Source organism: Trachurus japonicus, chromosome 23 (assembly GCF_045865225.1).
Source record: "Trachurus japonicus isolate A0001 chromosome 23, Traja_1.0".
Taxonomy (NCBI): domain Eukaryota; kingdom Metazoa; phylum Chordata; class Actinopteri; order Carangiformes; family Carangidae; genus Trachurus; species Trachurus japonicus.
In genome coordinates this window covers 20,763,542-20,777,103 of record NC_140929.1, presented here as the reverse complement: position 1 = coordinate 20,777,103, position 13,562 = coordinate 20,763,542, and the positions used below count along the sequence as shown (strand labels likewise).

Here is a 13,562-nt window from a genome sequence, read left to right as displayed (position 1 = left end):
CATGATGAATAGGCACTTTAAGTAGATGTGTGTTTGTTATCATGGTTATAATGAGGCGACATCATTGTAATTTCTGCTGATGGTCATTAATATGTTTGTTTGTTTTGTTTCTTATATCGCTGCTAAAGTTAAAAAGCCTCAGCAGCACATCTGCTCTGTCTGTTCTGATATCAGTCTCAGTGTCACTGCTGTGACTCTGTGAAATGGGCCGAGCTGATCCAGAGTCTGGCTCGGTGTCAGAGCGCTGGTGAACAGGATGAGTCACATCTGGAGGGAAGACGGAGAAAAAGAGGTGGGGGAGAAGAAAAGCGGGGCTGTTGGTGAGGGTGAGTCTAGTCCTCCGAGATTTTACAACATGGACCACGAACACCGGGGATGAAACTGTGTGTAACCACCACCCTCTTTTTCTGGTGAGTACATTTCAAGCACTTTTTAATTAACGTGCTTTAAATAAAGCTACAGGACAGTGACACACCCCCTCCCATTGTCCCTGTCGCCTAAAACCTAGATTTTCTTAGATAGCCTAATCTAATTTTGCAGCAATATGTTTGTTGTGTTTTGTGAAATGTGTTTCTTGTACTTTGTGACTTTCTTTTATGCAACTCTGTTGGGGTGTGAAAAAGAGAAGAGAACTTTTTGTCCTCACACACTAACAAAAAAAAAATCAATCTTTAAAAGTCAGTCTAATCCCATGTTACCCTTAAGAACAAATGAGTTTATAGTGTAAATGCATGATGCATGACTCAGTTTCACTTATTTTCAACCAAATTTTATATTGTTCTAGAGATAAATGTCAGATTATTGTAAAAATCTGCAACCTAACCAGATTAAGATCTGCTCCCTTTTAGCTTGTTTCAGGCTTTTAGAGATTTTCTTCTCCAGTTTTTCTCCTTTGTCTAAAAAGGAAAAGTTTATAGGAATATATATTAGTCATGAAAAAGTTAACCACTTTGTCCAAGGTAGTGTTTTTGGAGCGTGATGACTTATGTGGTTTGGTTTGGACCCCCATCCCCCACACTCATTCTCACAAATACACACACAAATACACACACACACACACACACACACACACACATACACATATACACAGCTGTGTTTCCATCACTTCAGCGAACGTTACATGACTTACATTGACTGCCATTCATTTCCTGGAAAGTTACCCTCACCCTAAGTAAAATCACTCTGTCTTAACTCTAACTCTAACCATAACTTCAACTAATCCTAACGAAGTCTTCACTCTTCACTTGATAACATTTGATGATTGACATCATTCAAGAAAATTTTCTTCCTGTCCCCAGAAGAACACAGAGTCCTTGCAGTGTGACTGTGTTAACAGATTTATGAGGGCTACAAACTGACACACACAATTATTTGCCAAACTCCTGTGAGCTTCTTTGATGAGCTAAAGACTGGTTTTCTGGATGACAGCTGGCTGCTGCGTAATCAAAAATGATTCATGTAGCATTGTCCCTTGTGCGCTGAAAAATCCATTTGAGGAAAGTAATGAAAAAAACACCCACAGTGGACTTTATTTGACAAGCGCAAAAAAAAATTCCAAAAAACAGAGAACAAAATGAACAAATTAAACAAAATGAGCGTTCATATTTAGTGGGACAAATCTGTAAAGTACTGATTATATATCTGTAAATGCAATGGGACTGGTGGCCATATGATATGCTAAGCTGATCATTTGTAATTCGTCTTGACACCATTACAGATCGTTAAAGTGCAGGCCGGGGGCAGCATGTTCAGCTGCTCTGCCTTCTGTGAGGGGTGTATCTGAATCTAATTAGTTCCAGATGTTTTAAAGTGCAGGGACAAACAAAGTAAACTGTTGTAGATCAGTTTGAGACTCCAGATTTGTGAGAAGAACCGAAACGGGACAGTGTCACACTTAATCTGATGAGGAAGAAGGTTACGTACAGATTCTGATTAGTTCATGTTGATCACAATGAGGCAATACGTTGTTTAGATTCTGCGACAGTTGGGATGTACGTTTTGTTATTTTTATTAATATGGTTATATAAAAGTTTAAAAAACTGGCAGGCTAACAGATGCGTGGATAAAGCCCTGGCATCAGGAAGGAAGGAAGGAAATGGTGGAAGGTTTGGGACAAAATGCAGCCATATGTGTTTTCCAGTGTCTTCTGGCTTTGAGGCTCAGTGAGTTTACTGCAGGTCAGGTCACACTGGCCATTTGTCACCGTCTCAAAATCCGTCTGAGTTCTTTCATTGTTTAGTTTAAACGTGATCACAGCTTTAGGGCATCAGCAGCCAACCCTCCTCATATATAGCCACCAGGCATTTTCTTATAGGTACCATACCAACTTTATTTATAAAGCACTTTAAAAAACCCAGTGGACCAAAGTGCTGTACAAAATTACACATAAAATATACAATCGGTGTAAGACACAAAATGTACACCTGTTTACTCAAATATTAACCAATCAGCCAACCACACTGTATGAAATCCAGCAGGTACGGTAAGGTAAGGTTCAAATGAAACATCAGGATGATGAATAAACCAAGAAATAAATTATAAATGTGTAGCTATGGTCTGGCTGAACAATACCTGACTGAGAACTGATAAAATGGCAGATAAAAGTTGTCTATGTTTCTCCTATTGCACTTTTACAATTTTCTGTTTCAGTTTTTTTGATTTAATAAGTTATTGTTATTCACATTCATCCACAAAACCACAACTAATCACAACCAGACTATTATTTTTAACAGAGGTATCAAATTATTATATTTCAACCAGCTTAATGTGCTTTGAACAAGTACTCGCATACTCATATTTCCACATCTTTTTTCATCATAAACAAAGTACAAATGATCAAAGCCTCAGTCCACAGAGAACTGCACACAGCCTGTATTCTCTAAAACTGAGGTTAATACTTCTGTAACATTGTGATGTCACAAAAAGCAGTCAACACTTTCTGCCATGCTCCATCTGGACGCACCATTCAAACTTGTTTTACCTGAAATCTGCGATATTTTCATTCAATCACAGAAAACAGTCAGCCAATCAGAGGAGAGACTCAGATTCTCCTCTCCTCTGACTGGCTGACACAGACCTGTTGTTATAAAGCTCCAGAGAGGAGTTTCAGAGAGGAGATGTAAAACTACACTGAGATGTTTTTGGTTCTTAAAATCACAAATAGATCTAATTCCGGATCAAACATCAAACCAGATACTGTGTCAGTGTAAATACAGGACCTTTAAGTTACTGCTTTGGAAACTGAATGTGATTTTTAGAAGTTTGATCAAACGTCAACTTTATAATATGAAACAGTTTTTAAACCACCTTCAGCTGTGTTGGCAGGTTAATACTGCACTCAGGGAACAGCTAAATCTGCCAGTAAGTACTTCATCTTTATCTTTCTGAGAGTTAACTTCTTCTTAGTGACCTAATAGCTCTCTATTTCTCTTCTCTCTGTGTGTCTGTTTGCAGATGTCGCTGGAACCAAACATGAAATATGCCTCTCCTGAGAAAAAGTAAGTGAAAATAAAGCCTGTGAATGTAATATGACTGATTTATAGTCTCAGGTGACACATATTAACACGAGAGAGAAAAAAGGGAAAAGTGTTCAATTGTGTCCTGGTCCTTTTAGACAAATTTCAACACAGAGGCTCAATTGCTGGGTCATTTATGTTGCTTTGCTTTGTGTTGGGTGTGTAGGGTTTAGTTGGTTGCATTGCAAGTAAGTGAAGGGCCCCTACATTTCTCTTCAGGGATAGTAAGAGGAAAATATCCAGCCTTCATGCATGTGCACCAAATGTGTGTGTGTGCTGGGGGAGGGTATGATGAGGTAACCAGACGACAAGCTGTAAGGAGTTAAAGTGTATGATTCCATGCAGTGTGTGAACAGCAGCTTGGACCTGAAGACAAATACTTGCAGACTTGCATTTCTCCAAAAGTGAAACTGTGCCAAAAATTGATGCACATTTTAATATTGGCAACAGAACAGCATTATATTCACATAAGAAAAGAGTTTCATGTTTAATTTCACCTGACGACACAGTAAGTTTTAGCTGGTTAAACATTTATGATAGGGAAAAAAAACAACAGAAATAATGGAGAAATCTCTTGAAATTAATATTGTAACATTGTCCAGAATCAGTCATGGTACCTGGCTGAGCAGCTGAAAATGATAGCAGTGTGTTGTAACTGCTTTCAGATGGGTATTTGATTCTGCCTGGCAGCTGATGGAAACTCTCCACACACAGTAAAAACCAGCAGCGAGCAGCAGTGTGTGACAACAGCCTGGTTCACTCAGCTGATGTTAAGCGCTGAAATAATTCAACTGCTCATCAAACAATACTTAATCATCAACATTTATGTTTAGGAATTAGGCCATTATTGTTCAAGCTGTGAGTTTAAGTAGTACGTTCTTGTGGCTGTATATTTATGGAGCCTGGAGGCAATTAGCGTGGCTTAGCACTCAAAGAAGTGGAAGTGCTTTAATTGCCACATTGTATTTCATTTGTTTTATATGCACTTACTGTAAGTAGAAATACCACATGTCCATTAATTAGCCAGGATTAGAGGTAAGTGGTAGATTTTTTTTAAATACAAGCGAAGCCAGCTGCTTCAAATGGCTATGTATGCCATGTTAAGCTATGCTACACACACAAGATGGTATCAACAAAGTGAAAAAAAAAGATCTCTCAATTTCTCTCAAAAAAATAAACGCACAAAATGTCTTAGCAACTACATCCAGTAGAAAATGTATGTGTGTACTACAGACAATGAGTATCATCCTCTGTCTCTCCCTGTGTTGCAGTTAATCAAATCCTCCTTGTGCTGCTGCTGCTCATGTTGTGTCTGCTCATTCACAACACACTGCTCAGAACCTCCACCCGGCACAAACTCTCAGGTACGTACATCCACACAGGTGTCACCCATGTCTTTTTTGGTCTTTTTATTTAACTTGATGGCTGCAAAATAGATCAGTCTTCTCATCTTGAAACAAGTCATGTATAGTAACCTGTGGGTGTCATCATCGTAATATTAATGCCAGCGTCCACCCCGAACTCTCAGATCACAGGAAGAGCCCTGGAAGTGCTCCCCGAGCTCCTGCGGCGGTGGATAATGTCATCCCTGTCATCATCTGTGCATCTGAGGAGCGAATGGGTGGAACCATGGCGACCATCAACAGCATCCATAGCAACACGGATGCTGATGTCTTCTTCTATATTGTTACTTTTCGCGATGCTGTGAAACTGACAAGGTTTGTCTCTGTTTTCTACTGTAAACCACATTAGAGTGCATTAAAGGGACAGTTCAAAATGTTGTCAAATTGGCCCATTGCCATAATCCCTATAGTTTTAGGAGTAGGTTCATTACCTTTAATTGTCGGTGCAAGCTGTTTTTAGAACGGCGGAGCAGACAGCGGGAACGCACATCAGCGGTTTTGCATGAATTTACCTCTAAAACAACTCTGTCTCGTAAAGTTCCTTTATTATCTCATAGCGTGGTGAATGTGCAGATCACAACATGTCCATGAGAGTGTTTTGGAGTTGTTGGATTGTGTATTTGATGAGTTTGATGAGGGAAACCAAGAAATCCCATTAGCCTCCGTAGCGTAGCTCTGAGCAGCTCGCGGCTCTGCTCCGCCGTTCTAAAAACAGTTTGCACCGACAATTAAAGGTAATGAACTTACTCCTAAAACTATAGGGATTATGGCAATGAGCCAATTTGCCAAAATGTTGAATTATCCCTTTAAATAATGAATACATATTACAGCTGAGGTGTGAATGTATTAGTCTTCAGTGATACGAAAGGGTCACAGCAACCCGGTATTACTGCTCATCATGGTGACGTTCATGTTCTTATATCTAATCTGACTCTCTCAGGCAGTACATTGAGAGGACTAAACTGAAAGGCATCCAGTACAAGATCCTGGAGTTTAACCCCATGGTGCTCAGAGGAAAAGTGAAGCCAGACTCAGCTCGACCCGAGCTGTTACATCCTGTGAGTTCTGCTACAAAGAAGTGTACATAAAGTTCCAACTGAATGTGGGTCTCACATATAGTTCTGCTTTTATCTTGCAGCTCAACTTTGTGCGCTTTTACTTACCTCTGCTCGACATCAACCACAAGAGGGTGATATACTTAGATGATGATGTCATCGTGCAGGGTATGTATGTGTGATCAGGGAATCCAGTGAAGTTCATGATCCCATCCAGCTGTGTTTAAAGGCACATAACGAGTCTGTGTTTGGAAAAATAGTTTGGGTCTGATGGGAGTATAGCACAAAAATGTCTGCATATGGAAAATATTGCTGACACAAGGCATTTTGTCATTGTAGATATATAACCAAATCCTGCCTAGTGAGTCAGAGCAGCAGCTACAGATGACAAGTTCAATTTGAATGGTTATATATGATAAATACAAGTGAAAAATGCTTAATTAAAGTCTAATAAACTAACTTTTTTTTTTATAAACTAATTAATGTAACGGTATGAATGAAATGATAATTAGATAAGAGAAACAGATGGTGAATAGAGTTGACAGTGTGTGTGTTGGCTGTAGTACACCACATAAAGGTTTTTAATGATTTCAAGGTGACATCAAGGAGCTGTATAACATCAAACTGAAGCCAGGACACGCTGCTGCGTTCGCCACCGACTGTGACCTGCCCTCCACTCATGAGATGGTGCGCAGCATTGGCATGCAGGTGGATTTTGATTTCATATGTCTTACTGTTTTGTGTGTTAAAGGGGACATATTATGGAAATATCACTTTTTGAAAGCTCTTTAACATATTTAGTTTGCCTTTCGGCCCCCAAAATGTGAGAATTGACAAAATAATCTGTAGTTTGCAGGCTCCTTAGATTAAAATCCATGTGGTTTTATTAACTGTTTCCTTAGTTGTCTTCCAATGATGTCATTAGTTTTTGAATTTGCATAATCCCACCCCTACCTGGTACCAGTAGAAGGGGCAAGCAGTGGTTCATTTGCATTGAAAGGGACAGGCACTGAAACCAGCCGTTCTGAACAGGGCTGTTTAGAGAGGATGAAAAGAGCTGTGATGTTTGATGCTTGGGGGATTTTGCCCACAGCATGTCACAGACATGTCTTTAAGACACCTGGGAACTATTTTAATTTGTGGAAAGGGGGCATAATATGTCTCCTTTAAGCCATGATGTGCATTATCTTAAACCTGATGGAGACGCTGTCATTCATCAGAAATGAATCATTCATTTTTCACCCTAGACTGATGCTCATCTGTCTCAGTTGCCCTCTGACAGGAGTCTTTTATAAAGCCTGAAATGTAGTGTCCTGTCCTCTGAGCTCGTCCCCTAGACAACCTACATGGGCTTCCTGGACTACAGGAAACAGGAAGTTAGAGACCTGGGTATCAACCCCAGAGACTGCTCCTTCAACCCTGGAGTGTTTGTGGCCGACATCAGTGAGTGGAAGAAACAAAAGATCACCAAACAGCTGGAGAAATGGATGGAGGAGAATTTCAGGTACAGTAGGCTCTGGTGAAGAATCACTCACTAACTGGACAGTAAGTAGAAAACTGTAAGTGCAAAATGTCCAGACCCTGTTTGGACTTTGTGTTTTAAGGTAAGAACCACTCAATATAGTACTGTTTGTGATAAGAAAATATTTACATTGGCCTCATCTGGGTCTCTTAAGTCCTTTATGGACCAATAACACTACCTATGTTAAAGTAGCACTATCGCAAATTCCAGTAGTACTTTGTTCAGCCACTAGATGGGGCCGGTGGTGCAGCGTATCAGATATAAACATCTTCATCCTCTTTACTCTTTACCGTTCAGGAGCTGGGGCTAAGCACCAGGCCAGCTTGTCTCATAACAAAAAGGAATTCGCTCCACAGGCGCTACACCACCGTTGGCTATATTTTGTGTACAGATGGTTATGGCTCCACTGGACCTATTTATTGCATATTTCAGTTTTTTTATTGCTATTATTGCTGTATTTGTGATAGTGCTACTTTAACTCTTGTTTTGTTTTCTTTTTCTGCCATGTCTTTCTTTTTTTTAATACTATGTTTATACTACTATATAAATAAGCATGCTAACTAGTTAGCTGCCCTGTTGAAGTGCTGCTCATAAATAGCCTAGCACTTCTCTTGCCAAACATAATTAGTAGGCTAATCATGCTAACATTGTCTAGGTAGCAATTGTAAATCTTTAAAATAGCTCCCTTAACAAGTAAATATGAAAATACATTCCTTTGGATTTGTAAACATTGTAAATATAAGACAGGAGGAACTTTCTTTTCTTTTTTTTTGCCGATGTGGGCATACAACCAAATTAAGTTTAGCTAACGCTGAGAGCAACAGTAGAAAACAAGATTAAATGTCTTCAGTACCACTGTTAATGCATGTGGCATGAAAAAGTATGTCCTATTGAAGACTAATGTGAAGACCGACTCATCAGAACCCCCCACCCCTTCTCTCTCCACCAGGCAGAACATATACAGCAGTGCCATGGCAGGAGGTGTGGCCACTCCACCCATGCTGATAGTTTTTCATGACAAATACACAACACTGGACCCACTGTGGCACGTCAGACACCTCGGTGAGACCCTCACTCTAAACATGACACAGAAAAACATAAAACAAAGAAAACATAATTGAAACATACATAGTTAGTTAGTACAATCATGCCCTGATGACAGAAACCTGTTGTGACCTTTGCTTTTGGTTTCTGTCTTGTGATTTGATATCAAACAAACAGCCATTTATTCATTCAATTATTAAAAACAAAAGGCTAACTAGCTGTCATTATGATATGGCAAATGCACAAGAATAAGTGTGTATCATATTTCACTTAATTTCTGTCTCAGTTTTCATTCAGGTGTTTTAAATCTTCTATAGAAATCAGTCAGTTACAGCTATTTAAAGCACAGACAGTGCATTCATTATCTGTCCTACATTGTAAACTATAATGTCTCAGTGTGACCCACAGATCAGTTTCAAAAAGCTTTCCTGTTTTCCAGGCTGGAGTCCAGATGCCCGCTACTCAGACAGCTTCCTGCAGGAGGCTCGGCTGCTGCACTGGAACGGCCCCTTCAAGCCCTGGAACTACCCTGCTGTCCACTTGGACCTGTGGGAGCGCTGGTTCATCCCCGACCCCTCTCAGCGGTTCTCCTTGGTACGACCTGATAGTGAAAGCTGATGTCAGCCGCTGCGCCGGAGGGGCACATGAAGTATGTGAAGTTGAGGACCTACTATACTTGGACAAAAGGGGGGAAGGGGATAATAGGAACCATGCAGTGAATGTCATACTGTTGAACATTACATGAGAGTCAGTCTTGGTAGAGTCGGTGATCTGTGTGTTGCTAACGGCAAGAAAATGTGACAAATCTGTTTCTGACAGATCCTGTGAAGACTTTAGAATATCAGTCATGTATTCAGATTGAGTCAAAGATCTTTGTCTTTGAAAAACAAAGGGGTAAACTACAGAAACTGTGTTTTCATGGTAACTTAAAATACAATCTCACAACTCAACTTTTGTTGTCTTTATTTTTTGAACATTCTTACTTCAAATGTATTCTGTAATAAAATATGATACTGTCTATGATGAGATATGATACTGCCAAACCTACACCACTATAAAGACTAAGTACAGGCTCCTGTTTGGTTACAGCATAGTTAGTTACAGTTGCCACTTTACAGCCAGAATGGCAGCAGACTGTGGTTAAAATGTCAAAAATGACGTGGGTTGTCTATTCAGCGCCATTCAAGTTAAAGCTGAAATTACTGCCTTACATGCTAAACTAAATGTGGTTAACATTAACTGTTGAGTGGAGTACTGCAGCAGTATTTAGCTGCTCGCATTGCTTCAGACTCTTAGGTTTACACACACTGAATCAAATAGGTCTGTTTTAGCTCATTGGTTTAGATGCATGGAACATCCATTTCACTATGTGCAGATTGTTTGCTCTTTTTAAATCAAGATTTGAAGTGATGGTTGAGACTGACCACTGGTTGTGTATCCAGCAGATTTGACTTTGAATCCTGAAACAGCCATATTATCTATTGTCAAGTCAAGTTAAGTGATCTTTATTTCTATAGCACATTTAAAAACAACAGATGTTGACCAAAGTGCTTTACATACATGATTCAAATTAAACAAAACAAGACAGACATACTTCTTTACTGACTGTAACTTCACTGACATTTTTTGTTGTTGACTTGTAACAGTGGTACGAGCTCCGAGCAGATTATTGTTTCTAGACTCTGTCATAAGTGCTCACTGAGTACAGAACAACCATTAGCTCATTCAGATACACTAAATGTTATTTTTAAAAGACTTCATTTGTTGACTTCATCCTGACAGAACCACTTCAGAGTCCATTTGTCTCCGGAGGGTGAGTGCGGTGTCGGTCCTGCTCCACTGGGAGGCGCCAGAGCAGAAGTAAAGATGTTTCACTGCTGCAGCGTCTGAAGGTTCACGAGCTGCAAAAGCTGCTCCAAAGAATTTTGATGTTTTGTTTCTAATTTTAATTTAATTTGCAGGAAAATGAAAAGAAAACCACACACAATCATTTCCCTTATTCGGAATTGCAAACTCTACATTATGTTTTGGAGTTCACTTTGGATAATTCAATCCATCTGTGGGCAAAGTCAGGAATTCTCTGTGGGCCAAGACTGCAAAATAACACATGATGAAATCACCAAAACTTTCACTATGAAATGGTGAAATCAAATCACAACTACCCATGTGACTCAGGTTTTACTGACTCTTTCAACTTATTTATTCATTTTGTATATTTAGTTTATATAATTTTGTGTAGGCCTATTTGTCGCAATTTTACCATGATGATGTAATTTTTATGCATATGGATTTTGTGCCCACAAGGATGATTTATTGATATTGATGATGATGATATTGACTGTTCCATTTTTCTTTTACGATGAAACCATAGAACTGACATTAATGATCAAATAAATGGTAAATGGTAAAAACTAAATGGTAAAACTGTATTTCAGAAGGAAATACCGTTCATAGCTAAAGAGAAACTATGGGACTCATGTTCTCTGATCTTCTGTCAGTTCAAGAAATTCTCTCTCTCTCTGACGTCACAGATTACTGTTTTAAATCCTCGGATTTATTTCAATGTTTTGCTTTCTTGCCTGAAAAGACAACAAGTAAAACTGCCTGGGAATGTGCCTAGAGCCACAAATTATATGTACATGTAGAGAGGTAGTTACACATATTATTGCGATTTGCTCATTAGTTTAAAGAGCTGATGTGCTCATGTTTATATATTTCAGGAATGATGTTATTCAAGCGCTGCGTCATGGTCAAACTGTTTTGAACATCTATCAATCTGGAGTTAAGGTCACAGGTGTGTGTGTGTGTGTGTGTGTTTAAAGCCTTACTCCCGTCTCCCCCTGTTGGAATCTGTTAAAGCGTGTTGTACAGTGGGAGCTGATGCTGGCATCCATCAGAGGTGAAGGTGTGTGTAAATGTGTGTGCACGTGTGTTTGTGTGTGTGTGTGTGTGTGTGAGAGAGAGAGACGTCATCGTGACGTCAGAGTTTAGGTTGTTGTGCAGCTGCTGGACCCTTACACACACCACTTCAGCAGCCTGAAAACCGATGGGTCCAAGTTTCGTTCTCATCGGGACAGTTTTAAATCTAGGCTACAATTCAACATCTTTGGCAAATTGTTGGTTTTTCTGTCCCACGGTGCAAACTGACTATTGATATAAGTGATCAATACCAGTGACTCAGTGTTTACTGAACTTCACAACTCCTGACATTGAAGACTTTCAAAATTCACTCTCTGAACTTCCCACTGAGGCAAATAAATGAACCTGTGTTAGTTCACCTACTCCTGCCATTTCCCAAAGGCAACAGCAGCCGCCTCCCAGCACCTTGATATGCCTTTATGTGACAGGGCCGTGTAGAGAGACAGGAAACTGAGTCTGGCCAGCTGGGAGTCAGACTGGGACTGACTGCTCTGAGCATCTGTCACCCCCCCTACAGGTCAACATTCGACAGTTATATTTTGCTTGTGTGTAAAAGTGTAAAAAGAAAACAGAAAGTTGTGGTTTTACTGAGAGTTCTGTGGTAGACTGCTTCTTGGCCAGGTGCAGGGACTTCCTGGAGTCCAGTGGAGAGTCTGCCAAGAGAAACTCTGGGAACTAACCCCCACCCTAAAAAAAAAAAAAGGGGGATTATTGAGCACTTTTCATTTCACTTTGATTTTCTGGAATAGCTATAAGTTGAATTATGATTGTTAGTATTTTATCTGATCAGCATGTTGAAGTTTGAGGGGTCGTTTTTTTTTGGGGCAGTTTTAAAGGGACAACGAGGAGTTTCTATTCAGTTATAAAAAAAAGTCTCACATTAATGTGGATGAATCTCCGCTACCCACACTTGTTAATGGGCCCATTTTCGATAAATATATCGTTTTGTCTCTATCGTTATTTTGTTATTATTAGTGGTGGCGGAAATGCTGGTCGAGCCGACCAGCGTTTCCTTCGTGGCGAGTCATGAGAATAACGCAGCTGAATCGCCGTTTATGGTCGGAACTACGACGGTATGTGAACCTCTTTGAACCTCTGACTTTAATTATTGATGAATGAAAACATGAGTCTGTCTTGTGCCGGTCAAAGAATTTCACGGTGCGCAGAGGCTCATAAATGTAGTGTGAAAACGCTTCGCTTTTCCAAAACTCCTTGTTGTCCCTTTAAGAGGAGCTGTATGTATGAGTGTTGCTGATTTATTTATATATATTTATATCTGGTTTGTTAGTTTTCTTTTGATAATTCAATCCATATGCTGTTGTTGTTTTTTTAGAATATGTGTCATATGAGTGCTGTTATGTAGAGTCTTCCTGGAGATCAGTAAGGCACTTTATCTACATAATGACTTGTCACAGTGCAGGCGGAGGGTCAGTACAGATTGCTTGTGTTCTTGCAGCCACCATGGGTTGGCTATATGAGCACGTTCACTCAGTGTTATCACATGTACCCAGCATCTCTGGTGTGTCGTCAGAGGTGTGTACTGCCACTCCTATGAGCACACTAACACCCATGTCACATTATGCTGAATACTCCCAGAGTCTAATGCAAATAATTTGATGTTGGAATAAAAAAAGGGACAAAAGTCTAAAATGAAAGAGAAACTGAGGGAAAACTTTGTCCTCTTGAACTTGTGCAGTGATAACGAGTCCATGATAGTGACATGACATCTGTATTTCACACACCATCACCATGGAGACCAGCAGAGTGTGGAGTCATCCAAGTCTTGTGTGAGGAACTAGTGTGAGAGCAGCAGGGTTGTGGCCTGAGAGGAGTCGATGTGTCAGACTGCACGTATGCTGATACAGCTGGCTGACGGGGCAGCAGCAGCAGAGGATGAGTGTGTGTGTGGAGTGTGTGTGTGCGTGGAGTCACGTTTACCTTTGGCTCATGGAGTCTACAGATTGGGTGACATCACTGCTTCTTTGATGGGTTTTCCACAGATCCAGTTCCCTTGCTCTGCCACAAAGTCCATCCACAGACCCCATGTGATTTACTATAGAGTAGAAAGTGATGGGCTGCCAGGAACAGAGGCTTTACTTTGCAT

The 13,562-nt window shown here is 40.1% G+C and overlaps 1 protein-coding gene across 1 annotated transcript; it reads left to right on the top strand.

Moving 5' to 3' along the window:
* Positions 1-199: 199 nt before the first annotated feature.
* On the top strand, positions 200-9,473 carry glt8d2 (glycosyltransferase 8 domain containing 2). Its single transcript, XM_085768808.1, has 10 exons — positions 200-410; positions 3,454-3,497; positions 4,787-4,879; positions 5,044-5,233; positions 5,859-5,976; positions 6,057-6,141; positions 6,569-6,681; positions 7,311-7,477; positions 8,445-8,557; positions 8,979-9,473. The coding sequence occupies exons 2-10, from the start codon at positions 3,479-3,481 to the stop codon at positions 9,155-9,157; spliced, it is 1,077 nt and encodes a 358-aa protein (XP_085624934.1). The 5' UTR covers positions 200-410; positions 3,454-3,478; the 3' UTR covers positions 9,158-9,473.
* Positions 9,474-13,562: the final 4,089 nt, after the last annotated feature.

What these genes read in the sequence shown, in the direction of transcription:
- glt8d2 (XM_085768808.1), top strand. An exon ending in GACCCGAGCTGTTACATCCT is followed by an intron (nt 5,977 to 6,056) that starts GTGAGTTCTGCT and finishes TTTATCTTGCAG; the next exon opens with CTCAACTTTGTGCGCTTTTA. An exon ending in TGATGATGTCATCGTGCAGG is followed by an intron (nt 6,142 to 6,568) that starts GTATGTATGTGT and finishes AATGATTTCAAG; the next exon opens with GTGACATCAAGGAGCTGTAT.